Source organism: Cercospora kikuchii (assembly GCF_019650295.1).
Source record: "Cercospora kikuchii DNA, contig_00005, whole genome shotgun sequence".
NCBI classification, from domain to species: Eukaryota; Fungi; Ascomycota; class Dothideomycetes; order Mycosphaerellales; family Mycosphaerellaceae; genus Cercospora; species Cercospora kikuchii.
In genome coordinates, this window is record NW_025408586.1 from 2659888 (window position 1) to 2686332 (window position 26445).

Sequence of the window (26445 nt, forward strand, 5' to 3'; positions counted from 1 at the left end):
GGATCGTGGTAGTTCCAGGATTAGGTAGCGAAGAGACTCAGGAGGTAGAACAATCCGAAAGAACGCTTTCTCGCTTCACAGGTCGTCAACGCAACATTTGGTCGAGGTATAGCGTGAACCGTGCCGTCTCCTTGGACCCCTCTGGTCCATGCGATGTTTGATTGAGCGCGATCCGAACTGGGTCTCCTTGCTTCTAGATGCTCCACATTTCAGCACACATGCGCAACTCAAGCGTAATTGTTGTTGCCTGCTATTTCTCCCCTGGAACTACCTCGGCATTCTTCTTCGCTTGTTCCTGTGCCAGTTCTTTGCACACTGGACTCTTCTCTCTCAACTGGGGTCCATACCTGATAAAGGCAAAGGGTATCAAGCACATGGGCAAACTCAAGAAGCCCAGAAGACTGCAGGCCCATGCGACACCAAGAGCGTTATACATAGGTCGGGCCGCAAAAGGCAGCACGACTCCAAATGTACTTCTTGCGATGCTCGTTGCACCGAGCGCACTGGCGGAGTAGATCTTGTAAGAATCTACCAGGTAATTGAAGAGAGCGACGAAGATGAGGACAAATCCAATGCCAAAGGGAACACCTCCAAGCATAGGCACGATCCAATGCACGGTAGGCCTTGCTGCCCATCCAGTCCAGAATAGACCAATCGTGATGAGTGGCCCACCAAAGCACCCAAGTGGTAGACGTTGATATTCTTCTTTCGAAGCCCAGACTTTGCGTTTTCCTTTGGCCTGCTTCAGCACATGATCGTACCACAGACAAGGAGGGATTGCCGCGATGATGCCGATACACATCGGAATGAAGGCCAACCCCACTTCTCCTTGTCCGAAGTTGTAGATGGGCTGGAAGATGACCGAGTATGCTTGAAACAGCATAAAGATGATACCATATATCAAGGAGAGATAGAGGCAGCATGCACTCACGATTGGCTCCGCAAAAATCATTCGTAGTGGCCTGCCCAGCACTTGCGTGATCAATTGCCGTGGCGTCGTGCGTTTCAGTTCCAGGGGCGCGTAGACTTTGACGCCAGGCTGGGTTCTTCGCACTCGCCGGGCTTTCGACATGAGCAGGGCTGGTGCGAAGGTCTCTGGTAAGAGGAGCACAGGTGGTATGGTGACACCAGCCAGGATGAGTCCGAACCAGAACGGCCACCGCCAGCTGATCTCAGCAAGATATCCGGATGGAATAGGCCCAGCCGCGGGTCCAAATGAAGCTACCACCATGAACCAAGCAATGGAACGCCCCCGCCAAACAGGATTATCGAGGACATCTGCAAAGAGGCCCCCAGTGAGCGATATCGGTGTAGCGCCGAATAGCCCTGTCAAGAAACGAAAGATGATGAAGGCTGGCCAATTTGGGGCCAGGGCGCAGGCCAGCATGAAAGCAGTGTATGCTATGAAGGTAGTGATGATGATCCATCGTCGTCCATAAGACTCTGAAAGAGGGGCCCAAATTGTCGGGCCTACCACATAGCCGATGAGGTAAACGGAATTTGGTAGGACGAGCTGTTCCTGACTGGCAACGTTGAAGTGTTGTCGCAGCTGCGGCGAAGCCAAACTGGGAAGGGAGCTGGCGATAGTACTGTTCAAGCCGATCAAGCTACCGATAGCGATGATACCGATCTTCTTGGCCGTCGACCAGTTGTAGGGATTAGTCTTGTCTCCATTGCTGAACGAGACAATGTCGTAGGAAGCTGGTGTCAAATTAGTGTCGATGGAATCGTAGGACAAACAAAAGCTTACCACCAGCTGCGCTGAGCTCTTGGGACATGTCTCAATGGATGCGCAGATGAAGCCAAAGACGAATGGGCAACGCCTTCGCCGAGCATCGAGACGAGCTCGCGCGATGATCTGCACAACTCCTCCCATGGCCCTCGGCAATTCTCTCAACCGCTGATATGAGCCGGCTACCAGCGTCACGTTGGGATTGCCATCGTGCTCTAATCACTCACAGCGATTTGATTTCTCACATCATGCGGAATGGTCCCTATTGTAACCGCAGTAGCGAGAAACGTCTGCCAACTGGACTGAGGAGTGTGGATTTCCAAGGCGCATTACGTCATCATCAACGAGCCAGGTCTGGCATCTATGAGTTCTGCTAAGATCAGAGTCCCAATGGCGACGGTCTCAATGTCATGAGGCCAATCATAAGCCTGCACTGCCGAGCACAACGCGTTGGCTATGGGAATGTCTCAGAAGGCCAGTCGAAGGACATTCCGCTTGTCATCTGATGGCAAAGGCAGGAACCTGCGGAACAGGAACCAGAAGTGTTGCGGATAGAGAGTGCGACAAAAGTCGTCCGGAGCCCTGCTGGGCTGTCGAAATTCTGAGCTCTGTGGAATCGACACTGGTCTAGTTTGCAGAGGGTCAGCGCCTTGTGGCGACTTCGTGGGCCAATATTTCATTTCACATCCGCGGCGGGGTATCTACATCTATGCGCTCAGCCATGCTTTCAACAGAACTTTTGATTGTCGCTACTCCTTCCAGTCGAATACCAGACTCACGCCATCATCTCCCGCTGTCACCACATACTTGCCCGCGACACCTGATTCCGAGCTGCCGTTTCCCTGCACGAAGCCCAGAATGCCTCCTCTTTCCCCATCGTTCTCAATGTGCCCCTTCCACTCCTTCAACAAGCCTTGATCAGCTGAAGCTGCCGTTCCGCCTCGAACGTCCCATCTCCGCACAATACCATCGTTTCCGCAAGATGTGAGGAAGTGGCCTCGAGGGTTCGCCGTTCCGAGGGGTGTTTTGGTAAACTCGACTTTGATGACCGCGTGCGGAACTTCGTCCAGGGCGTGAGCGTCTTTGATGTGCCGACGTACTGAAAAGTTTTTGGCCGCGTCGAAGATGGCTATGCTGCCGTCGACACTGCCGGCGGCGAGTAGCGTGAGGGGCGGCTGGGAGAAGTCGAGTGTTTCGATGCCGTCGGTCTGTGCGGCGAACGCTGCGAGAATCTGACCAAAGTTGCCTGTTGAAGATGCGGCTGGGGCTTGCTTGGCGCCTCCAGCTTTGGCTTTTGCGCCTGCACCTTTGGTGCCCACTGTGGACTGTTGTTGGGCTGAGAGTCTAGGCAGAGAGACGACACGAACGTTGCCGAATGCACCTCCGACTGCTACGATGCCGCCACCGGGCGAAATCGCGGCGGAGTATAAGCCTCCATCGACCTTGAAGCGTTCGTCCTCGGCCGTGAGCTGGATGAGAGCTTGGCTGCCGTTGGGATTCGTGACTCCAGCGGCTGCTGCCTCCCCGAACACATCCCAAACGAAAAGAGAGCTGGCTTCGTCGACTGTGGCAAGTAATTGACCTCCTGGGGTCCAAGCTCCGGCTGTGCACGACGTTTGGTGGAGGAAGAATGACTGCACCATGTTCAAACTCTGCCCTTCAATGGTGTATACCCAGACACTTCCATCTGCGGCACCCAATGCTATTGTATTGGCGTACTGCTCGTTTGAGGAAGGACACGGCAGTATCCAAGTGATGTCGTCGACTTCTTTCGCGGAAGCAATCAACTTGACTTCGGAGGATTGTGATGTAGGCGTCTTGAACACATTCAGTGTTCCGGCTGCTGTCCCCGTCACAATGAATTCTCCCCGCGGCAAGGTGAATGCAATTGCATTGACAGTCTCGTCCTGTGGCCCTAGCCTAGCCACAACCTCCTGTGAATTTCGCTCCTTCGGCTGAGGATTTGTCTCGTAGCTGGCAGGCAGGACTGGGCCCGGCTCAGGTGTTGCATCCCACAGATATGCCGTATCATCTCCTCCTCCTGTCGCTACGAGTTCTGGTCGCAAGGGGTGTTGCGCAATGCAGTATACACTGTCTTTGTGCCCATCAAAGTGTGCCACGCTGTCATTTTGCAGCTGGATCGTCTGTTGCACCTCGCCTTGTCCGTCATCTTCATCTCCCGAGTCCATGGCTGCATCGCCGTCGTCTTCCACGATCTCCTCGGCCTCATTGGGATCCAGCATCGCGGCATCCTCCTCGTGGGGGTTTTGTTCGGCCATTGCGAGGCTGTGAGATTGTGGACGGACTGAGCGAAGGGCGAAGATCGGTTCCAGCAAACATGGAATTTATTTAGTCGAGCTGCTTTGAAATCTCAAATCGATGTCATCGCAGACCGGTCGGCGGGTGGGTTCATCCGATCCGAGCTTAGTCATGCGCTGCCTCACATTCATCTCTCGTCGTGCCTCTTCTTTTCAATCTGCAACTATCCGGCAGCACCACTTGACACGGAGGCATCAGTCGTACCGCAGGCGACGATCAAGGCGACGGCCAGACCAGCGCGCATCATGTCGCTTCTGGATGGGCGGCACAGTGCGCAGAGTCGACTGGGAATGGCGAGTCCACTGCTGGGTGAAAGGCCTCTCTACTTGTGAACGAATCGGATGCAGCACCTCTTCTCGCCATCTCGCTCTGTACGGCCGTCGGTAGGCCACGCCGACCGCAGTCTCGGTCCCAAAGCGCACGACTTCCTTCGGTCACGCCAGACAGCACGGTAGTCTGCCAAGCGGTCCAGATCGATGCACCGCAACTCTATTTCCACGTGGCATAGCGCCTAGTCCGCATCGGTCCTGCTTAGGCCTCAATTAGGCGTATGGACGTGATATGGCGTTTAGGGCGAGGCGGCAATACGGACGCCTCTGCGGCATGCCCGACTCCACGTGTCGTGCGCCTTCGTCTGTTCTGGAAGAGCCGCAGATACAAGAATACGGCGCCTCTCACAGCTCCATGACTTGCTGCTCCATCACTTATCAGATCTCCATATCGCCACGGCGCAATCATGTTCAAAGCTCTGCTTCTCGCCACCGTTGCCGGCGCCGGTGCAGCCAACATTCCCCTCGAGGAAAGAGGCAACAGTCCACCTTCGTACCAGTGCTCGTCTGTCAACAAAAAATGCTCGCAGGCCAAACAGGTGTCGTCAGTCTCTGCCTACTGTTCCTCGTACCTGAAAGTCCCGAAGACTGCCACGAAGACCGTGACCAAGTGCCAGACCACAACCGCCTACTCTACCACCTACACGAAAACCGTCACGAAGCCAGCCACGACCACCGCAACGACAACCATCACTGGCTGTGCTTACCCATCCCGAATCCCAGCCCGCGAGCCCGCTGAAGGAGGCACTCGCAAGCGCGACGCGGAACCAGATCTTGACAAGCGCTATGGCTATCCTGTCCAGAAGCCCTCTTGCCTTTCCAGCCACAAGAAGTCCCACGAGATTACCAGCGCCTGCAAATGTTTGTCCCTGAAGCCAAAGGCTACCCAGACCACAACCGTGACCACCACCAAGATTGTCTCCAGACCTTACAAGGTACGTGATTTGCCATACTGCGAAAGACTCGTGCTGACAGATTCCAGACTGAGTCAACGGTCTATGATCAGCCTACTACCAAGACTGTCTATGAGATTCCTCCAAATCCCACGTTCGCCGTTGCACGAGCTGATGATCCTTACGAATTCCTCCAAAACCCAGAGGAAGGGGGTATAGACAAGCGTTCAGAAAGTGGTCTTGGCGCGAGAGGCAAGGAGACAGGGAGTGGTCTGCCCTTCTTCGCTGCACCTGGGGCTGGCACTCTCGACGACGCGATCCTTTTCCAATTAGACAACCCAGGTGGTCTACGCGGCGAAATTCGCATCGTTGACAGCCGGACGGGAGCCTCGCGAACTGGTCAAGGCCTTGGTGTCAACAATAATCCCCAAGGACAGGCCCCAGGAGATAATCTGGTCCAGTACACGCCGGCCTCGACGCCGGCGTCTCCGTCTTTGACTCCTATCTCGTGCAGCATATCTCAAAACGCAGCAGACGGCACTTGCCCTATCAATTGCGAGATTCCTGAACTCGCGGGAGATGATGCCAATCAGCAATATGAGGGTAGCAGCTTTTGGTTTCTGGGTCCAGCTGGCACGGTATCTGACCAGACATATATTACCTATGCTGTCACGGAGGGGCCGGAGCCAGCTGAGGAGTCGGCAAATTCCCCACAAGAGGGCGAGAGAGCAGAGTCTGGAGGTGGAAACAAGAGGCGTTGGCTTGACGGTGTACCAACTGGACACGGCGGCAATCCAGAGGTTTAGATTACTGCCTACTGTTCCTCGTACCTCAAAGTCCCAAAGACCGCCACGAAGACTGTGGCCAAGTGTCAGACCGATTCTATGCATCATTTCCATCTACATCGATGTGCAATACAGGAAAATGTCTCAATAGATCAATGTTTGAAAGTCAAAGAATAGATGCATCCCATGTGCTTTACGTTTACATTAGTCGTGTAATACTAACTCGAAAACCAAAAGGGTTTATCCAGTATCTAGATTCAAGTCATCGCGATACACACTGCGCATCAGCGTTGTGCATTTTCCCCTGCAATTCCATATCTGTAATTCCATTGCTAAAGCCGAGAAGACTTTTGCAAAAGCGCCTCGAGAGTGGAGATCCATGCTAGAGATTGATGACTACACATTCAAGACGACATCCGTTTGCGCCTGGAACTATCTCCTCACACGCACCGCTGCATTAGACACTACTTAGCTGCCGCTAGTGGCAGATCACCGGATGACCCGTCAGACGCCCCAGGACTGGTATATAGTCTAAGACAACGCTTGTGTATCTGCGTGGATCGCGCGTATGCTGACGGGATAGTGGTGTGCTGTCCGTCTTGAGACGAGTTCTGGACGCATAAATGGACTTCAGTCTTGCCCGACTGTTTCAACCATTCTACATCGACTCTGTATCAAATTATCCAAGTCGTCTCCTTGGGAATGCTACGCCCAGGCTTCATTGTCATTGGTACCTCGAAACAACACACGTTCCAAGGGTTTCTGTCAGTGAGACCGGTGAAAATCCAACAACCAAAACATAAAGGCCATCACAGGTCTCCTTGCCATCGCTCTGGCATCCATCAGTACGGTCAATAGTGCTCCTGTGATCGAGGAAAGAGACGAAATCTACTGGGTAAGCTTGTGACGGATATCACAACATCTCGCAAAGGTCATCATCAGAACTTACATTATCTGCAGTGTGCTGTGGGCAATAGTGTTCGTTGTTTCTGCCCGTGTGAATTTAATTCGTACTTGGGAATCACACTCTGTCCTCCAGACTGCTATTACGGTTGAAATTCACGTCGTTGGCATGGAAAGACGATCCGTTGCAAGTCAGTATATGCTGGACAGTGTCTGTTTGATACCTCTATCGTATGGGAACTGTTGTGGGATGTAAATTGATGGTACTATGAAATCGAGAATTACGTTGAACACGGAGGAGGAAAGCTCCTCTGAGGAGTAAAGCGAAGCCATTGCTTGCCGACCACCACGCTCACAGCTGTTCCATTGGAAGGCTGATCCATTGCTTTCAAAAGGTGAAGTGAGATGTCTGCCAGGAGGATGGAGAGAGGAATACTGGGTCATGCTGGGCGGAGTTTTGAGCACGCATCAACCCTCCTCCCACAGACACCGCAGCAACTTCCTGGCAGTTTTGTGGTCTATCCGATCAATCGCCAGGATTCCGATGGCGATAGATTCGAGTCACTCACAGCGCACAGCTCGATGATGTTCTGCGTCCTGTCGTGCTGGACAGCAGACTGGCGTCGTCCTCGCGGCCTGCTGCTGGAAACGCCCTCTGCAAAGCGGGGCCGCATCCCGATCTCCAACACAGCAGCAGGACGTGGAAGTGGTTGGATACCGGGCTGAACGAAGCTCTATCTGTTACCCCGTGAATGCAGTGTGCGAAGGCATCTGCAAGTCCCATTGGCCCATGGACCGGTGAGCTGCACCGCAGCCTGCAGCTATGCGGCGTGCCAAAGCAGGCTGAGCTGGCGACGGTGATTGCCTGTCCAACGGAAGCACTGCTGCACCACGAGCATTCCTTCTCACGACACTTGACCCGTCTACATCCCCTCGCAACGCCTCAGGAAGGAGACGGCTCGGGGCAAGATGAACAGTGGCGATGCATTGGACAACTTCGACTTCAATACCTTCCTCAACCAGAGCAACGGCATCCCTTCGATTGATGCCGACCTGAATGAGGCCATCGCACCCCCGCCACCTCCAGGAGAGGTCGTGCACGACACCAGAATCAGCAAAGACCAGATCGGAACGGAGATTGCTGTTCGGCAGCTCTACCGCAAGGACGTCACCGAGCCGTGGAAGCCTTGGAAAGCTGGCGAGGACCCGGACATCAGCAAGCATGCCGAGAGTCTCAAATACGCCTTGGTAGACCGACGCGAACGAAACAGCGAGTTTGACGAAGGCCTTTCGCTGCACTCGGTGACGGTGCAGAACACAACGCTGCGTAGACTTCTGACGGCGGTCTTCGAAGGCTATCGCGGATTCTCGAGCACCACCACCAATCTCACTTTCCGCGCCCCATTTCATGATTTCGTTCACTGCTGGGAGCAGTATGAAAGTGTCCAGGCCGCCATTCCTCACGACAGCACCGACTGCCAGGTTTTCACTCTCTTCACGAGCATCATCGAACCTGAAGTCCGACCTCTGCTAGATCGCAAACAAGACGTTTTGCGGGAGGGACAGGCCGAGTTTCAGGATGTTTGGCTAGCCTTCACTCCGGATTCTGAGGTCGCCGTGACCTTCGAGGAAGGAACTCGAATCTACAGCTTCTTGAGCAGCAAATACACATCTATCAGAGACGAAGTGGTGCTCGAACTCGTTGTTCGTCATATTGGCTACGATGGCACCAAGTTCGGATGGGAGCAGGGCTATCTTTTCATCGGCGCTTACGATGGACTCAAAGCTCTCCGCGATTTGGACGCCGTGCCACTGCAATTCCACTCGCGGCAGAAGGAGGTTGTTGACATGACGACAACCAGAGGTCGCGACTTTGTGAACTTGCAAGGCTGGCATTACAAGGCATATTCAGGTCGTGTGATTCCGGTGGATCAGCGGCGTCGTACGCGTCAGGTAAGTAACATGGCTGAGACGTGATCAATGCCTGGCTTAATATTCAACTGCAGGTCGATCACGGACGAATTGTCGTTGATACTGCCATGTACTACTCGCAAACTGACTCCTCAAGTATGCTATCGGCACTCGATGCGAATCCATCGCCCCCAACGGACCCTATGCCCCCGCACTCGGACTCTTACTTCGACCCTTTTGCTAAGGCTCCAAGACACAAAACCAAGAGACCTTCGAAGAGAAAAAGAACTCACATAGAAGCTGCTCCCGTGAAACTATCTGAACATCTCTATCATCTTTGCGCTCCATTCGTCAAAGGCTACGACATGACCACCAAACAATGGGCGACCTTCGTAGTCGACAATGTCCACGAAATCACCTTTAGCTCAGCAGCTTTCAAGCGCTTGTTCCTTCCACACGACTACAAGGACCTCATCCTCGCTTTCGTCCAATCTCATCTCAATAAAGAAGATGTCTTCGACGATGTCATTGAAGGGAAGGGCCAAGGAATGATTATGCTTCTCCATGGCCCTCCAGGGCTGGGAAAGACATTGACGGCGGAAGCAGTAGCAGAGGAAATGAAAGTGCCATTGTATGTCGTTAGCGCGGGACAATTGGGCTTTGACGTAGAAACCATGGAGGAGAAACTCCAAGATGTGCTGGATATCTGCGCAAAGTGGGGTGCGGTCCTACTCCTTGATGAAGCAGACGTCTTTCTCGAACAGCGGCAACTCACCGACCTTCACCGGAATCGTTTGGTCTCAAGTGAGTTTAATCCCTTCCCTTGATTATCCCTCGCGACCAGATTTAACCATATTTTCACAGTCTTCCTCCGCCTCCTAGAATATTACCCCGGTTGTCTCTTCCTCACTACCAATCGCGTCGCAGCGTTCGACAGAGCCTTCAAATCTCGCATCGACCTCGCCATCGACTATCCTCCTCTCGACTTCCGCGCCCGCCACCATATCTGGCAAACTTTCATCCGGGCGTCGGAAGATTTCCCACAACACTACAGCGGCATCACAGATGACGAAATGTTTGATCTGGCAGAACTGGAACTCAATGGCAGGGAGATCAAGAACTTGGTCAAGACTGGACGCCTGCTGGCAAAGAGTAAAGGAGAGCAGCTTGGAATGGGACATTTGAGGAGCGTGATCTGTGTGCAGGCCGGGTTTGGAGGCGATGGAAGCGGATTGAGGTATGCCGTGCCCGACTGGTTCCAGGCTGGGTTGGGGAAGTTGGTTGTGCAGGCAACGATGAGGGTGCGAAGAGGCATAAGTTTTGCGTGAGAGCAATGAATGGACTCGAAGCAGCTTTCTATCGGTACCTTGTATGCTCTTACGGGAACGGAACGATGGTCAGTAGACCCGCATAGCATCAGCGCTTCCCGTATTCCGCGTGTTGTCTTCCAGGTTCGCACGTCGATGTCGACCACCCGATCAGATTGCCACGCACGTTTTATACCTGAGGCGACTGTCCACCCGGTTGGCTTGGCATTCAGGTACTGGTCCCGATTCTACCATCTCCGCGTACCTCCGCGCTCTCTCAAGCAACACCACCACAAAGACGACCAGATCCATCGTGGAGCTTGGTCATGGTTCACTCAGGCTGGAGCACTCCTGATACTTACAGACGCGATGTTTCGCTGGGTGGAAGTGCGTTGGCAATCTCGCCACTGCCTCCTTCAGGCGAACGAACTACTTTCACTAGCGTGCAAGATCACGACTTCAGCTTTGCATTCCCCATCTTCAATGAAGCAAAGATGGCCCCAGACTTTTGCATCGATGACGACCTTCGTGCAACGGCGCAAAGCAGATCCGCGTCCGCCATCACAGGATCTACCGGGCCACGGATCGACACGTGACGGTCACCATGCTGGAAATACAGCCTGACAGCTATTCGCAATCTCAATCTGGCCGCCCTAGAGAAGTATCACGCTGGGACAAGAGCGGCAAAATTTGTTGAAAGTACTAGCGTGCTTGCGCACTGCATAGTGCTTATGCTTTCTTCGGGCATCGCTGTGTACCCTATTTTGGTCTACGAATGAGCTGAACACGTCTCCAGGGCTGCAGTGGCAGCTCATCGCCATCGACATCCCACCACAGATCCTTACTTGATCCTTCAATGAATATTGATGACCCAATGACGACACCGGTAGAAGTGGACGTCGAAGAGTGTTGTTGTTTTCGACCCTCGCTAGCACGTCTTGGAGCGCTGCTTCCAAGGATCTGGGCTCATGGGATTCCATGCATCCATACAGGGATCCATCACTAAACACGCACATGGCGATCCGTGAAACACCGTGGCAGTACAGCCTCAAGGATCGATGCCGATTTCAAAGTAGGGAGCAGAGGATATATCAGCGCTCAATGGCGCTTGCTCCGCCGCGGTAAGTCATACGCTCTTTACGTTGTCGTTCACTCATTTGGCAAATATGCCGTCCACTCGTTCGTTGGTTTTTGGCCTAGGAGCCATCGCTGGCGCCTACGCTCAGCAGCAAACTGAATATGACTATATCATCTGTGGCGGAGGCACAGCAGGATTGGCCGTGGCGAACAAGCTCTCTGAGGCAAACAACACAGTTTTGATTGTTGAAGCAGGGGTCAACGGTTCGACCTCATCTTGGTCATACAGGAGCACGCCACAGACATATGCAAAGGATCGAGTGCTCGATCTGCCAGCGGGAAGGACAGTTGGAGGCAGCAGTCAAATTAATGGTAAGATTGTGTCGCGCCAATTCCGTTTAACTCAAGCACTGACAAAGGCAAACAGGCAAGGTCTATTCTCGCCCTAATGCTGAATCTATCGATGACTGGGGCCGAGTCAACGACGGGGACTGGTCGTGGAACACCCTGCTCCCATTCTACAAGTCTTCAGAGACACTTGATGTTCCAAGTGAGGACCTTGCAGACGCAGGATACACATACAATCCAGATTATCATGGCACCGCTGGACCTCTCAATGTCTCCTTTCCTGCGCAGGGCACTCGAGCGTACTGGGAGCTTCTGAAGAATGCTTCTGCGGCCTTTGACATCAGTGTCAACAGGGATTTCAATGGTGGCAAAGCGGAAGGCCTTGCGACCTACCCAGCAGCGTTTACCATCAATGGCGAACGTGAACAGACTCGCGAGTCTGCCCGCGAGGCTTACTACTTGCCCATAGTGGGCCGCACAAACCTTGAACTGCTCGACGAGACCGTCTGCCTCAGAATCGTCTTCGCCGATGCCCAAGGCGAAAAAGCGACCTTGACAGCAACCGGCGTCGAGATCGCCAACACCAACACCCAAACCACCATCACGGCGAGGAAGGAAGTCATTCTCGCAGCAGGTGTCTATCGCTCACCAGGTATCCTCGAATTCTCAGGAATCGGCAACAAAGCCCTCCTCGCCAACTACAGCATCGAAGCCAAAGTCGACCTTCCTGGTGTCGGAGAAAACCTTCAGGACCAATTGCAAGGAAACATCTACTACGAGCGGGTCAACTCATCCAACATCACCTTTCCTTCGCCTGTTGGAGACGAGATCACTACACCATATCTCATCCACGCCACGTACGAGCAAATTTTCGGTGATGATGCTGGCGACTTCCAGGAGAGAACGAACAGCTCGCTGTCAGAATACGCCAATACCATCTCCGAGGGTATTAATGGTACTCTGAGTGCAGATCAGATCCTGAATTCCCTCCGCGTTCAATACGAGGCTATTTTCAGCACTTTGATTCCTTCTGTCGAGATCTTTTCTGGTCAAAGCTTGAACAGCACGCATCTGAATCTTGAGTTCTGGCCCCTGTGAGTATTTGCATGATCTTCCTCGGAGCGTCCCAAAGATTTCTTGCTCATTTTCTGACTCTCTCAACAGCATTCCGCTCGGTCGCGGCAACGTCCACATCTCAGGTGGAAACCCAGAGCGTGCAGGAGACTCTCCAAACGTGAACGTGAACTGGGGTAAGCACTCTCTGGCAGAGCACTGTGCCCTGATTCTATGCTAACCATCATCGTTGCAGGCATCCTCGAATTTGACTGGGAAATGCTCACCGCATCCGCCCGCTTTGTCAGAAACATGTTCAAAACCGAAGCTTTCGCCGCCGAAGTCCAAGCCGAAACTCGTCCCGGCTTCAGCAATGTCTCCGAAGATGCAAGCGATGCTGAGTGGAAGGAATACTGGCAAGACAACTTCCGTGCCGGATGGCACGGCGTCGGAACTGCTGCTATGTTGCCTAGAGAGTGGGGCGGCGTGGTGAACACGAACTTGACTGTCTATGGTACTGCTAATGTTCGAGTTGTGGATGCCTCGGTGATTCCGTTCCAACTTGGTGGTCATCCTACAGCGACGGTCTACGCTTTGGCTGAGAGGGCTGCCAGCTTGATCGTCAATGGCACAAGTGGTTGAAGCCAGGATCGCGTCAACAAGATTTGATATAGATATGGTATTGTTATAACTTGTAGCCGTGTTCAATTACGTTCTGTGCGGGGGATCCTCCATCCTTCCGCTCCTCTGATTGCGTCTCCACATTTGCCCTCTTAGCTGATTGTAACGCTCTGTGTAGGAGAGGAGTTAGCTGAATGCCATTCTCTTTCGGCCTTTAGTCGTTCAGCGCGAACCCAGATATGCACTGAGTTTTGCCATGTGGTGCGACTGAACTGACCCGGTCCTGCGATGTCAAGCAGCGAATTCGCTCCTGAGGCGATGCAAAGATGCCATTCTATCCTCGACTGCTTGTCACTTCTCGCGCAGAGGCCCGCATGCTACTCATGATTTTCGTTTTCGTCCGAGACATCGATGAATCGATCAAGCGGCAGCTCTAAATGGTCCGGCTTAATGATTCGGTACGTAGGAAGCGTTAGTGGCCAATGGCCGTCGACCGCCTGTGGCTCTTCCAGTAGCTCGTCGATTATCTCGAATCCATAGTAAGCTTCCACAGTGTGTCTGACCGGGAATTGTTCCCCTCGCCTAGGCGACCGAACTCGACTTGATCCTGGCAAGAGGGCCATTGACCGGCACGTTAACTTTGGTGTCCATCGGGAAGTCATCGACCACAACGTCCTTTTGGAAGACCAGACAATGCGTGCTCCCGCCATAATGGAACATGCCCATTTCTTGTCCACTCTTTACTCTCTGTCCTTGCTTGATCGTGAGTTCGGTAGTGCTGACCTCATGCAGCCCCACTGCGATGAATGCCACAGTGCCAATAGCAGGGTCGTCAGCTTCGATAACGATCACAGCTCGTGAAGAGAGGCACGACATCGAAGCCATGCAACGCTCCACTTCCAGATGTCCAGTCTCCACAAGACAATACTCCTCCGCGAATCTCGGCACAGCAAAGTACGTCCCATCAATCCGGTAGCAATGCTTGACAACTCCTTGCACCGGCGCGTGCCATCGATGGTAAGAGTACTGACTCAGGAACCCCTGATAGACAGTACCTCCCTCAAACTCCATCGCCAAACTTCGATCATCAAACATGTCCACCAAAGAGTATACCGACCCTTTCATCCAAAACTCATCCTGCAATTTCACACCTCTTACCAAACTCAGTGGCATACTCTCGCAAGCATTCACAATCGCATCCTTCTCTTGACACACAGGCCTCATTCCCTCTTTGAATCGCCTTATGAAGAACGCATCCCAACTCGCGAATCCATACAACTCTTTCTCTCCATCGCACTCAAACATGTCCTCAAACTTCAAATTCGTACCCACTGCCTCATTCGCACTCTTCACCAACTCCCCAAGACATCCATTCTCCTTCGACAGCCAAGTTTCCAGCCCAACTCGACTCTTCTCACTTCTCAAGTAATGATACCAAACCATCAGCAACTTTTTGACTTGTCTCGCGACTTCAGCATCCGTAAATGCCGCATATCCAGAAGGAGTCAGAACAGCGTAGTAGAACATGTCGTTGAACGGCAGGCCACTGGAACCCATCTTCCAGCTGGCCGGCGACCAAGGCGGAGGCTGCTGAATGTATCGGCTGAGCAACTCGAGCATGTGATCGTAATCCCGAACATTGACGTGGCCTTCGACATCGGGCTTCAGAGTCTCTTGCCACATTTGACGGAAATGCATATGTAAGCGAGGGCGACTTTCGATGAACTTCTTGAAGTCTGCGACGGCAGGGTGGAGTTGGTGGATGTCATGGTCGTCTTCGTCATCATCTTCCGTATTCTTTTCATCAATAGACGAGGCGCTACTGCTGCAGTGGATTCGTAAGTATGCGGCTGGTAGTGCCAGTTCGTGAAACGGAAGTTCTTACTCATCGAATCGGGTCTCCCTGACTTTCAATGCGTGTTTGCGTTTACACCTTGACTTCAAAGCAGACTTGATGCTGATCAAAGGAGTGCACAACCACGACGACATGTCTGCAACAGTGAGCGTAAGACCAACGAGAAAGTTCCGCTGGCTGAAATTCAATCAAATCGAAGCAAACAAGAGAATTGCGACAACGACCTCCCGCTCAAGATTCGCAGCAGCATGAAACTAGATATCACAAACTGCTCCCATCCAAGCACTGTCCAGAAAAGGAAAGACGGGAAGTACCGGCGTGGTTCGCGTTGAGGATCAGCATGAACCCGCTGCTTCCCCGAACGATGTCTCTGAGCTGCAATGTCTGAGACCTCTGCGACAACAACGCACCGTCCTGCACTGTTGCACGATCAAAGACCCTGCCACCCTCGATCTTGCATTGAATATCGATCCAGAAGTTTTCCATCGTAGAATAGATCGTGAGATGCCATTCGTGCATTGCGCAAGGCCAGCTGCATGTCCGAGAGCCCAACGTCACCTTTCATCTTACACTCGAGGTATCGAACATCATACACCGTTGGAGCAATTTCAGACACGCATGTCGTTGATCCCATCGTCATTGAGGCTCAATCTTTGCAGAGCCGCGAGAGACCCCGAATTGCGAGCAGCACGATAGCCCAGCACGTCGCCGATGCACGGTCACATCATCGTACTCGCTGCGAAAGTTGATAGTATACCATGTCGTCACAGTCGAATTATGACGGATTCCCTGATATGAGGTCATGTCATGATGTAGCCGCCCTTGTGGTGCTATACCAGTGGCACGTAGAGACTCCGTAGCATGTACTGCGTCCAGGCAGTCCAATATCAAGAGGCGATCCATCAGAAATGTCGACAGACCTACACGTCAACATGAGTTCCGTGAACGAGAAGCATCAGTGCCCATCGAGCTTTCGAGCATCAACGCCATACATCCTACTCTGCTGCTGCATAGCAAGCTTCAGTGTTAGTCGTCCGACTTCTCGATGCAGGAGGCGACCGAATGAGCTGACAGGATCCGTGCAGGATGTGTTCACATATGCAGTGCTGCCACCAGTCATTCCTTTTGCACTTCCAGAAAAGGCTGGAACCCCACAAGACCAAGGTTCGTGAAAGTGGGCCCCCGCTGCAACGAGACACTGTGCTAACGTCTAACTATCAAAAGTGCAGAAATGGGTCGCAATATTGCCAGCAGTAACAGCAGGAGCAACAGTGCTGGCTAGTCGTAAGTCCGCGACGCCATCGGTACGTGGTAGAAGTTGATCAGTTGACATTATGGCACAGCATTCGCCGGCTGGTTGGGAGATCATTGCAGCCGGAGGAAACCGCTGTTCGTAGCAGCAATTTTCTTCCAGTGGGTCGGCATCGCACTCGTGACTTCCGGTCAGCACATCGCGCTCTGGATATCCGGTCTCAGTATGTTCGGAATTGCATCCGCAGTCGTATGGGCCACAAGCCTGGCGCTCATCATCGATCAAGTTCCGCGAGGAAAATTGGCTCAGTCGTTGGGATTCACAGGATTAAGCCTCTCCCTGGGTATCTTCCTAGGTCCTGTTCTCGGCGGACTGATCTACGAACACGCGGGACACTATGCAGTGTGGGGTACTGTTTTCGGCGTTTCTGTGGTGGACCTGCTGCTTCGACTGTTCCTTATCGAGTCGCCGAAGTCCCTCGCTCCAGGAAAGCATTCCTCTCCAGCACATCGCTTCGCGGCACTGAAGCTCTTCCGTTCGCCGCGAATGGTCTGCGCGTTGTTTGGGGCGTTCGTGCAGGCAACAATCCTAACTTCATTCGATGCATCGCTCACCATCCACGTTGGCAAAGTTTTTGGGTGGAAATCAACGGCTGCGGGTCTGCTGTATCTGGCCTTTTGCTTCCCATCATTTGCCAGTCCGGCGATCGGCATGCTTGCAGACAGGATTGGCGCAAAGCTCGTGCTCTTCGTGGCATTCCTGCTTTCTACACCGGTACTTGCGTCATTACAATTCGTTCAGACGAACAACAATTCAGATAAAGTACTGTTGGTGGCTCTGCTGATGCTGCTGGGATCATTGCTTGGCTCGACTATTTGTGTCTTCAGCGCCGAAGTCAGCCATGTCGTGAGCGAGATGGCTGAGCGCACGCCTGGTATATGGGGAAACAACGGGGCATATGCTCAAGCTGAGGCATTGTGGTGGGCATCCTATACCCTCGGACTGGCAGTGGGTCCTCTATGGGGAGGTTTTGTTCAAGATGCTGCTGGCTGGTCTGTGTTGAGTCTGTCACTGGCCTTGTTGAGTTTGATCGCGTCATTGCCGGTCATTGCGTTCGTTGGCGGCATGTTGTCGTTCGGTACCAAGCCAGGAAAGACCGGGAATGCTCCGTCGGACAACGGCAGTGTCAGTAGTACCAGTCTACAAACAACAGACGTCTGAAAATTTGACAACAAGAGTTCTTTGCTTATGTGTCGTAGGTGACGTCTCAACTCGTGCTGAGTCTTTAGGGCACATGTTACTGGTCACGCTTCCGAGATCGGGACGTTTGGCACATGCAGATCTTGGCCGGTCCCTTTGCCAGCCACAAAATACGATCTGTACATCGGAGATGTTCTGCAGTGACGAGATACAGCAGCTCAGCTACAGTTCCTGCAATATAAGAAAATGTGGTGGGGGTTGAACGTCTCCAATGTGAAAGACTTGCAACGCGAAGACTCCGGAGCCACAGCCCAGGCCAAGCCCCGTCAATCGTTCAATTGACAAGAAGATCGGGAACCAGATCACGATGGCGCCTTTGATGGACTGCGAGCCAGGCTGGCAACAACACCGAGTCGACCTAACCCAGATTGACATGAACACTGAGCGGTGCAGCTTCGAATCAAGTCCGTGTCACGTTGACAGTACTGGCCTCGAGCTCGTTTCCGATACGCTTCCGGGACTGTTAACGAGACAAGCTGGCCTCACGCCGCATGCACTCGCCATTGACAGCTACGAAGGCAAATGGACCTATTTGCAGCTGAAGGAAGAGATGCTCAGTCTCCAGATGTATCTTCAAAACCATGGAGTAGCAAGCGACGCCCGGGTTGGCATCCTGCTTCCACTCTCTGCGCGAGCCGTCATGGCCATTCTCGCAATCATGAATATCGGAGCAGCTGTGGTGCCAGTAGACCTTCACCATCCTCCAGCTCGGCAGATGACCATCTTTCACGAGTCGAATGTGGAGCTTGTTGTGTCGGATAGGAGAGAAAGCGCGCTCAAGAAATTCAGGCAGGAATATTCTGTAATCGACTTGAGTGATCTGACAGCGGGTGATCAAGAAGGACGTGGACCGACAGACACCCGTACTGGCCCTTTGTCCCGCAATTCCAGCATAACTTTGGCGCGGCCTCAAGCCGATGCATACATTGCGTTCACATCAGGCTCCACCGGTGTCCCAAAAGGGATTGTTCAGAGCCACGCCGCGATAATCACCATGTGCAAGGCCATGGTATCACCGCTGGAAGTCCAGGCATCTTCTCGAATCGCGCACATTGCACCGTACGTGTTCGACGTTGCAATGATGGAGATTGCATTGAGCTTCGGTACCGGAGCAGCGCTTTGCATTATGAGCAAGAGAGATCTCATCATGCCGGAGCCCGGAGAGCTCGAGGAGAATCTGAACCGGTTCAAGATCACGCATTTCACGCTGTCGCCAACGATGCTGAGATCGATCAAGGTCGATTCGGTCCCTACCATGCGAATGCTCAGCGTTATGGGTGAGCCGCTCGATCGCCGGGCTCTGAAACTTTGGTCTGCTTCACGAAAGACGCAACTTCGACAGATGTGGGGATGTACCGAAGGCACGATCTTGCAATCCATCACCCCGCCTATCCAAAGTCATGATGAGCCGCAGAATATTGGTTCCAGCCTCGATCACGTATGTCGGTTGTGGATCACAGATCCGGAAGACGTGGACGTCCTACGCCAGGATGGCGAGGCTGGCGAGCTTGTCGTGGAGAGTCGTGCGCTTGCAAGTCGATACATCAACCGGCCAGACCAGACAGAACGCTGTTTCCTAGCCAAAGTTGCGTGGAAAGAGCCCTTTTCTGACGCACGGTACTATCGCACAGGTGATTTGGCCTACAAGCAATCAGATGGGACCGTAACCTTCCTCGGTCGCCAGGACGGGCAGATGAACATGCATGGCGAGCGAATCGAGCTGGGAGAAATTGATTATCACATTGAGCAGCTGAGCTTGCTCCAGGGGCGAGGAGACTGCTTTGCTGAGTTCGAGCCGTTGAGCCAGACCGTTATTGGGTTCGTCTGTGGCCATGCGCGGGAGCCCAGCGTGAGCGATAAACCACTTACGCCCAAAGTTTGGGAAGATGCAGCAGTGAGTAGGGGGGTGTTGGGAGAGTCCATGCTCCGCCTCATCGAGGAAGGTGATCTGGCGCCTCACATGGTGCCGATGTGGTGGATCCCATTGGCTGCGAGACCGTTGACTATCTCGCACAAGACTGATCGAGCAAGACTGCGAATCATGATCGGAGAGCTGTCGCCTGAGCAGTGGGCCATGTATCGTGTCGTTCCAGAAGATACGGTTTAGTCCAAGTCCAGCTAGGCCCGTTCATGCGGACGTAGCTTGATGTTTAATCTTCATGGTGCCTGCCATCCATGGTGCCTCAGAATGCGCTATGCGTCTGTTTCACTTCCCTTTCGAATGGCAACGTGCCAGTCGTCATTCCGACAGCAGTTGTGGTTTCACGATAGCTGCTAACAGGGCGGGGATGAGGTGAGATGGAAGACATGCCGGTGTGTCAGATTTGTGGAGGTTGATGGACAGAACAGAGAAGGAGACGCGAGACGCGAGGTTCCGCTAGAGGCCGCCAGGGCGACAATGTGGTGCCTCAGGCAGCAAAAATCAACATAACACAGTGCAAAGCAAAGCAAAGCGACAGATACGAGCAAAATAGCTAGTTCATAATTCGACTAGAGGAGTGCGGCACTGTTGGCGTAATACTGCATTCGTCCCCAGATCCCAAGCAGACTAAAGTAATGCTGGTGCCAATCATCCGGACATCGAAACAGCCGCCCATGGCGAGACACAGCGATGCTCGGGCAAGAAGTGAGATATAAAGGATCTGGCTTCTTCCGTACATTTCGTCGCCCGCTCAAGCGTTCAACTTTCCAGACACTCATTTCAGGCGTTCGTTCCTCACTCATACATTCCTTCAAGATGCAGTTCTCCATTCTTACTCTCGCTTTCATTCTGTACGATCAGAATCGGTCCATGTTCAGTGACTTTGACTGACACGGTCGCAGTCCATTTGCTTTGGCCTATCCATCTAACAGCGGAGAGGGTGGCTCTGAAATTGGTGGATCTGGAGGTAGTGGCTCAGAAGACTACGGTTCCGGCAACGGAGGTTCTGGCAAGGGCGGCAAAAAGCACGACAAAAATGACGATGACGCACCTACATCCTTCTGCCAATGCTACTGTGAGATTAGCGCAAACTCCCCTTCGAAATTGATCGATCAACAAGCTGACATTATCTGCTCGTGCGTGCCAGTTGTGTCGGGACCTGCCGCTGACGGTCCAACCAAGGACCTCTGCCCATCCTTCTCAGGAACTTTTACAGATGAGAAGAACGCGGATGGCAATCCCGTACCATGGGTCAGTGATCCACGTCTTGGGCTGGACAGGCCACGTTGTACTGCAGACGCTCATACAGGGAACAGTGTGAGAACATTGGCACAAGCCAGCTTGCGTCGTTTGCCGACCAATGCCGCTCAGCAGGCGTGGCTGGGGCGACGTGCTGCGACAAGGGCATGCCTTGGGAGAAATGTCCCAGCGACGGTGACTACAAGCCGGAGGAGTAGTGACGATGTCTCGGAGTCGTTCTGCCTTTCTCTTCTTGCTGCAACCCATATGCAGAGGTACATTCCCTTGTAAAAATCGATCTTACCACTTTCGATTGTTTGGCATATAGCTGAGCCTCCATGGCAAACCATATATGGATTTTTGGGCACCTTCGACTCTTACTCGTCATCGTCATTCGTGCCGATGGCGGACGATAATGCTTGTTGCACGCTTGAAGCCGTACACTCGGGATCGGAGAGGGGTCATCTTCGCGCTGATCATCTCTTGCGGGAATGGGAGGTCTCAGCATCAAGGTGAAGGGCGGCCACGTGTTTCTTGTCGGATGCTCTGGACATCCAAGGATAAAGTGGAGACGCGAAACCGCGCCGTGATCCAACCTAATGTTACACTTACCTAGAAGAAGGCCCGTCGTGCTTCAAGCAAAGCTTACATCTGCGGCTGAATCGGACATTGCATTGGTGAATGGCATGCCAGAACGACGAAAGGAAGCGCGCCAGAACACAACCTGGAGTCAAAGCACTGTCGGCTTCTGGCGGATGTTTCAGCATCTTGACACATTTCATCAGTAATCATCATTTCGTCCTCATTTCTGGTGCAGACGAGCAGCATGCGAAATGTTTGATCTCGAGCGGCGGAAGTGCGAGCCATATGATGCTCTGCGCGGACACATGCGTGGTTATGCAGTGCGTCTGCCAGTAATGTCCACGGTCTCGTCTCCAGACTGCGTGGAACAGGGCTAAGTTTTGAATCGATTGCAGGCCTCATGAGAGCTGTATTGGCAGATCAACGCTGATGAGCACGCAGATTCGCTTGCTCCGAGTCCTCCATATGCATTTCTTGGCTCCGCACTGCTGAAGCAGATCGATCATTCCAGGACCGGTGGGAAAAAACCACATTTGCAGTCGTGAGGTTGAGCGATCTTGCCAGTTGAAGAGTTCAGCATCGCAGTGCTCATCTGCTGCACAGAGCCTTGTAAAAGTTTCAGTAGGTGGTGGTGTCGGCCAAGCAACGTAGGAGGCAGGTCGAAGCATGTGACGGTGATGTAGAGTCTCGACCTTTGTTGGAAGATGCAGATGCAGGAACGCACGGGGCGTGCCTCGCTTGGCATGTGCCGAAGTGGGGCCGAGTTGAGCCGCATGACCGCAACAGGCGTTGTCGACGACGTCGATGCTCGAGCTTCAGCCAGCCAGCCTCTCTGCATACCGTCTGTCTTAGACTGTCCACAACACCGCCCCCTCCACTCCGCCACCACCACCGCAACGACACATACACCTCGTCGACCTTTGACACGCCGCCACGCCGCCTGAGAGTACATCGCCGAGAAGAGCGCGACCAGATACAGTCCCCGCGGCAACTGTCCTGCGCCTCGTCAACACATCCCACTCCGCCCCTCAAACCGCCGCCATGGCGTCGCGCAAGAAGATTCTGCTCAAGGTCATCATCCTGGGAGATAGCGGTGTCGGCAAGACCAGTTTGATGAACCAATATGTATGATTCATTCACACATCCTCCACCGCATCCCAGTCTAACCATACCCAGGTCAACAAGAAGTTCTCGCAATCCTACAAAGCCACCATCGGCGCCGACTTCCTCACCAAAGAAGTCCTCGTGGACGACCGCCTTGTGACGATGCAACTGTGGGATACCGCCGGCCAGGAACGCTTCCAGTCCCTCGGCGTTGCCTTCTACCGCGGCGCAGACTGCTGTGTACTCGTCTACGATGTCAACAATGCGAAATCCTTCGATACCCTCGACTCATGGCGCGACGAGTTTCTGATCCAAGCGAGTCCCATGGATCCTGAAAGTTTCCCCTTTGTGGTCTTGGGCAACAAGGTTGATGTGGAGGAGAGCAAGAGAATGATCAGCACCAAAAGGGCACAGGCTTTCTGCCAGCAAAAGGGTGGGATACCTTATTTCGAGACGAGCGCGAAGGACGCGGTGAACGTGGAGCAAGCGTTTGAAGGTAAGTTTGACAATGGCATAGGTGCAGTGACGAGTCTCAGGGCCAGACACATGCTAACCCACAACCCAGTCATCGCACGGAACGCTCTGGCACAAGAAGAATCACAAGACTTCAATCCCGACTTTCCCGAGACAATTCCCATCAACATTGGCGAGAATGAGCAAGGCTGCTCCTGCTAGAGTTCTGCTGCATTCGTGTCAGTGAGTCGGGGCGGTCTTGTGCCTGTCTTCCTATCGATCTATCAATCATCATCATACCCTGGTCTTGGTGCCTACTGCATGGGAAATGGGAGTTTACGGAAGCGAGCTTTGTTGTGTCCTGCGATATGCTTGAGATGCGTGTGGGAAAGAAGAGGCGATTGAAGGATTTCATTGTACATCACGCGCGAAGGTACTGAAGAGACAGATGAAGCATACGTGAATACAGAATGGGAATGCATTTTATGAGTTTGAGAGCTTACATCAGTGATTCCGCAGCTTCATCAAACGGCTTGCCCGGGAGAGGCGCATCGTATCTGTGCTTATTCGTGAGGGAACCTCCTCCAGTCTTGTCATAGAACAACAGAAAAATCGCACTGGATCCCGAATTCCAACGAAGAAAGCAAAGCCAAACAAACACATCTCACTTTGAGGTGCAATGTTCTCTTCAGATATTGTGCCGGCGCTCCGGCTAGGACCAAGCACGCTTATTGCAAAGATGCGCCAGCACAACCAAGATTAAGCCTGGTTCGAGAGATACAACGCACTGATCTTTGCGCCGAGCAAGGGACCTCAAAGCATAAAGAAAGGGAAAAAGGACAAGTACTGCTCGAAGACCATGGAGGATAAAAGTGGCAAAAGAGAGACAAAACAATCGTACTGGATCTTGAGCCTCAGGGTTGACGGCAGCGTGCGACATAACAGAATTTGGTTTTTCGGCGGTAGCTTCCGGCCCTTGATTGCGCCAGCATTTTCTGGAAATGACTTGTGAGCAGACCCACTAGACCAAGTACGATCGTTGTCAGTCCGCTGCAGAGGAGTGAATATGAAGCTGGGTCTGAGTTATCTGAACTGAGGATGCCGCGCGATGGTTGGCGAGGCACATGAGGGAATCCGAAGAGCAGAAGTTCGTCGAAGTCGATAGCGTAAAGGCTTTAAAGTGCACTTCGACCTCCCCTACACATGAAATCTGGTATCTCGGCGGCAATGTGGAATTGAAGCTTGCTATGCTACGGCCCTGTGGTGAGGACAAGAGGCAGGCTGCGAACACAGCCTCACTGAATACCCTCCGACCAATTCAGTACCCTTCCGCTACAAGGAGCCAACAACTTTTCGTATCAGGACGAGCTCAACGATTGAGCCTAGTCGGACGCTCACGGTACTCACCCATGGCGACACAATGTATTTCGCTTTCAACATGTCTGAAACGCTTCAGCGTCGGTCATATTTCTCATCGGGAGGAAAGGGATGATGAGGAGCATTAGGGCCCGGCAGCGATGCATGAAGTCGACTGCTGCTCGATTGCTGATGTTGATTCGCGGTAGTCCTGAGTCCTGTGTGGTGCGACGGCGGAACATGTAAAGGCGCTCGCATAGGAGGAGGCGGGTGAATTGCAGCGCCGAGTACGCCGTTGTGCCGCTGTTGCCGCAAGACGGAGAGATCTGTTTGAGCCTCGTTGGACGAAACAGGTCTGGGACCAGGGTATGGCGGCAAAGCAGACGGACCATTCCTTCGCGCAATCTGTGGCAGACCAACATTGCTCGCGACGTCGCGGTGCTCCTCCTCCTCACGTGCCCTCTTCTGACCACGATACTGCCGCGGACGATCCTCTTGCACCGACTGCGCAGTCTCGTTCTCATTCTCATTCTCCATCTTCACCCTTACCTCCCCAGCCATAACTTCGCGCCGAGAAGCTTCCTTTTCTTCGCCAGCGTCTTCAGCACCCTTCGTTTCCTGCCTCTGCCCATTCCTCTTCTCCCAAGCATCCCTCATGAACTGCTCCCTCCTCAACTGCAAAGCCTGCTTTTTCTGAAGATGCTCTTGATGCGCGTCAAATTTTTTCTGTAATCTATCCCGCTCATACGCCGCTTGAACCCAGAGCGGACCAGCTTTTGAATAGTCTTGAACGGGTTGATAGTCGTTGAGATCCTTGGCCATCGTATCGATACACCGGAAACGGTTTATGCGCGTGTCCTTGGAATGGCCTTACGCCGCAAGTGCATGCGATGCTTGCAAAGTGTTTGTGTGTTGAAAGATGTGCTCGTTCGAATTTTCTGGAGTGCAGACATTAGATTCCGTTATTTTCTATGGTCGAGCGAATACGCGTGGGGCATTCTGCTGACCGCAAACTCTATTGGGTTGGGTGGGGCAAGTGAAGTTGCATAACTCAGAAAGTGCCAGCTGTCAGCGCTTCGACTCCTGCCTCACCGTCGAAGCGCAAGACCGTTGCAGACGTTCTTCCCGCAACACTTCATTACGGTCGTAATTGCCTTCGAAGCCGTTCAGCGTACTTGAAACGTCTTCATGTCGTGCAGTTCTGCGGCCTCATCTCGATCTTTCTTCGATGCTAATGTCACTGCCCTCCGATACAGCGCAGATACCGGCGCGAGGCTTGCTAATTCCAAGCTTGGGAGGTTCGTCAGCCTCAGGCGGTACTGCTGGGTACGATAACTCACCCCCAGAAACTTTCTGCCTCAATCGACTTCCGACAGATGATCGGTGCTACGAAAATCTCTATCGCTTGCTTTTCAAGGCGAGGACAGGGCCAAATCTGCAGCAGAGATGGGCACTTGAACGATGTCGTGACCACTGCTCGCGTCAGTTTTCATGGCAAGCTTGTGATCATATCCTCGTCCGACCTGGACAGCCACGGGGTGGGCATCAGCGTCCGAGGCGCATCCAGGGATACAGCTCATCCGTGGCTCCAGAATCGCAGGATTTGATCAACTACACTTTCACAGGCAGCTAGAAGTACGTACTGGTCAACGCAAGACCTAGCTTCTAATGAGCAAACTGCCTCCAGAGCAGAGATGCAGCTCATGCTCGACACTTGTTCAGAATCACAGAGAACTTGACGAAGCCAATTCAAGAGGCGAGTCGGAAGCTGCAGCAGTCTCCTCCATGCTAACTCATTCAATCGCACTGGGCATGGAGAATTGATGATGCCGCGGGGACGATTCGCACGCTGCCATTGCGAGATCAATTCCTCGAGGACTCAGATTTCGCCGCGAATTGCTCGACATGATCAGGAGAACCGCCGAGTCCAGGTTCTGAACTGACCAGCAAAATTGAGACACTGGAAAACGATATTTCTCGGTTGGAGTCGAGACCGTGAGTAGGTGCAGTCAAGCTGTGCAAGAAAAGCAATCTTGGCAATCTCGGATGCGGTGGCGCCGGTGTTCATCGCGGACCTCGGCGCTTGTGAAAGCTCAAACTTTGATTGGCCACTTCGTCAATGCCTTCGCTTCTTCCTTCTCCTCA

At 53.0% G+C, this 26445-nt stretch overlaps 11 protein-coding genes across 11 annotated transcripts; 7 read left to right on the top strand and 4 right to left on the bottom strand.

Moving 5' to 3' along the window:
* Positions 1 to 250: 250 nt before the first annotated feature.
* Positions 251 to 1778, bottom strand: CKM354_000878500 (uncharacterized protein; the record flags this gene model as incomplete). The annotated part of the gene is made up of 2 exons (XM_044804179.1): positions 251 to 1701; positions 1751 to 1778. 2 exons carry the CDS (start codon positions 1776 to 1778, stop codon positions 251 to 253), a joined length of 1479 nt encoding a protein of 492 aa, XP_044660114.1.
* A 703-nt stretch (positions 1779 to 2481) lies between these two features.
* On the bottom strand, positions 2482 to 4011 carry CKM354_000878600 (uncharacterized protein; the record flags this gene model as incomplete). The annotated part of the gene is made up of 1 exon (XM_044804180.1): positions 2482 to 4011. One exon carries the CDS (start codon positions 4009 to 4011, stop codon positions 2482 to 2484), a length of 1530 nt encoding a protein of 509 aa, XP_044660115.1.
* A 776-nt stretch (positions 4012 to 4787) lies between these two features.
* On the top strand, positions 4788 to 6079 carry CKM354_000878700 (uncharacterized protein; the record flags this gene model as incomplete). The annotated part of the gene is made up of 2 exons (XM_044804181.1): positions 4788 to 5315; positions 5363 to 6079. 2 exons carry the CDS (start codon positions 4788 to 4790, stop codon positions 6077 to 6079), a joined length of 1245 nt encoding a protein of 414 aa, XP_044660116.1.
* Positions 6080 to 7930: 1851 nt separating this feature from the next.
* On the top strand, positions 7931 to 10200 carry CKM354_000878800 (uncharacterized protein; the record flags this gene model as incomplete). The annotated part of the gene is made up of 3 exons (XM_044804182.1): positions 7931 to 8914; positions 8968 to 9676; positions 9737 to 10200. The coding sequence occupies 3 exons, from the start codon at positions 7931 to 7933 to the stop codon at positions 10198 to 10200; spliced, it is 2157 nt and encodes a 718-aa protein (XP_044660117.1).
* Positions 10201 to 11345: 1145 nt separating this feature from the next.
* CKM354_000878900 (uncharacterized protein) lies at positions 11346 to 13299 on the top strand (the record flags this gene model as incomplete). The annotated part of the gene is made up of 4 exons (XM_044804183.1): positions 11346 to 11628; positions 11684 to 12698; positions 12769 to 12854; positions 12914 to 13299. The coding sequence occupies 4 exons, from the start codon at positions 11346 to 11348 to the stop codon at positions 13297 to 13299; spliced, it is 1770 nt and encodes a 589-aa protein (XP_044660118.1).
* A 561-nt stretch (positions 13300 to 13860) lies between these two features.
* Positions 13861 to 15267, bottom strand: CKM354_000879000 (uncharacterized protein; the record flags this gene model as incomplete). Its single annotated transcript, XM_044804184.1, has 2 exons — positions 13861 to 15103; positions 15164 to 15267. The coding sequence occupies 2 exons, from the start codon at positions 15265 to 15267 to the stop codon at positions 13861 to 13863; spliced, it is 1347 nt and encodes a 448-aa protein (XP_044660119.1).
* Positions 15268 to 16065: 798 nt separating this feature from the next.
* CKM354_000879100 (uncharacterized protein) lies at positions 16066 to 17606 on the top strand (the record flags this gene model as incomplete). Its single annotated transcript, XM_044804185.1, has 4 exons — positions 16066 to 16158; positions 16219 to 16297; positions 16358 to 16417; positions 16477 to 17606. The coding sequence occupies 4 exons, from the start codon at positions 16066 to 16068 to the stop codon at positions 17604 to 17606; spliced, it is 1362 nt and encodes a 453-aa protein (XP_044660120.1).
* Positions 17607 to 17952: 346 nt separating this feature from the next.
* CKM354_000879200 (uncharacterized protein) lies at positions 17953 to 19752 on the top strand (the record flags this gene model as incomplete). The annotated part of the gene is made up of 1 exon (XM_044804186.1): positions 17953 to 19752. One exon carries the CDS (start codon positions 17953 to 17955, stop codon positions 19750 to 19752), a length of 1800 nt encoding a protein of 599 aa, XP_044660121.1.
* A 630-nt stretch (positions 19753 to 20382) lies between these two features.
* CKM354_000879300 (uncharacterized protein) lies at positions 20383 to 21023 on the top strand (the record flags this gene model as incomplete). The annotated part of the gene is made up of 3 exons (XM_044804187.1): positions 20383 to 20417; positions 20469 to 20817; positions 20883 to 21023. The coding sequence occupies 3 exons, from the start codon at positions 20383 to 20385 to the stop codon at positions 21021 to 21023; spliced, it is 525 nt and encodes a 174-aa protein (XP_044660122.1).
* Positions 21024 to 22428: 1405 nt separating this feature from the next.
* CKM354_000879400 (Rab family GTPase YPT7) lies at positions 22429 to 23166 on the top strand (the record flags this gene model as incomplete). Its single annotated transcript, XM_044804188.1, has 3 exons — positions 22429 to 22512; positions 22564 to 22987; positions 23057 to 23166. The coding sequence occupies 3 exons, from the start codon at positions 22429 to 22431 to the stop codon at positions 23164 to 23166; spliced, it is 618 nt and encodes a 205-aa protein (XP_044660123.1).
* A 1230-nt stretch (positions 23167 to 24396) lies between these two features.
* Positions 24397 to 25122, bottom strand: CKM354_000879500 (uncharacterized protein; the record flags this gene model as incomplete). Its single annotated transcript, XM_044804189.1, has 1 exon — positions 24397 to 25122. The coding sequence occupies one exon, from the start codon at positions 25120 to 25122 to the stop codon at positions 24397 to 24399; it is 726 nt and encodes a 241-aa protein (XP_044660124.1).
* Between the last annotated feature and the right edge of the window lie 1323 nt (positions 25123 to 26445).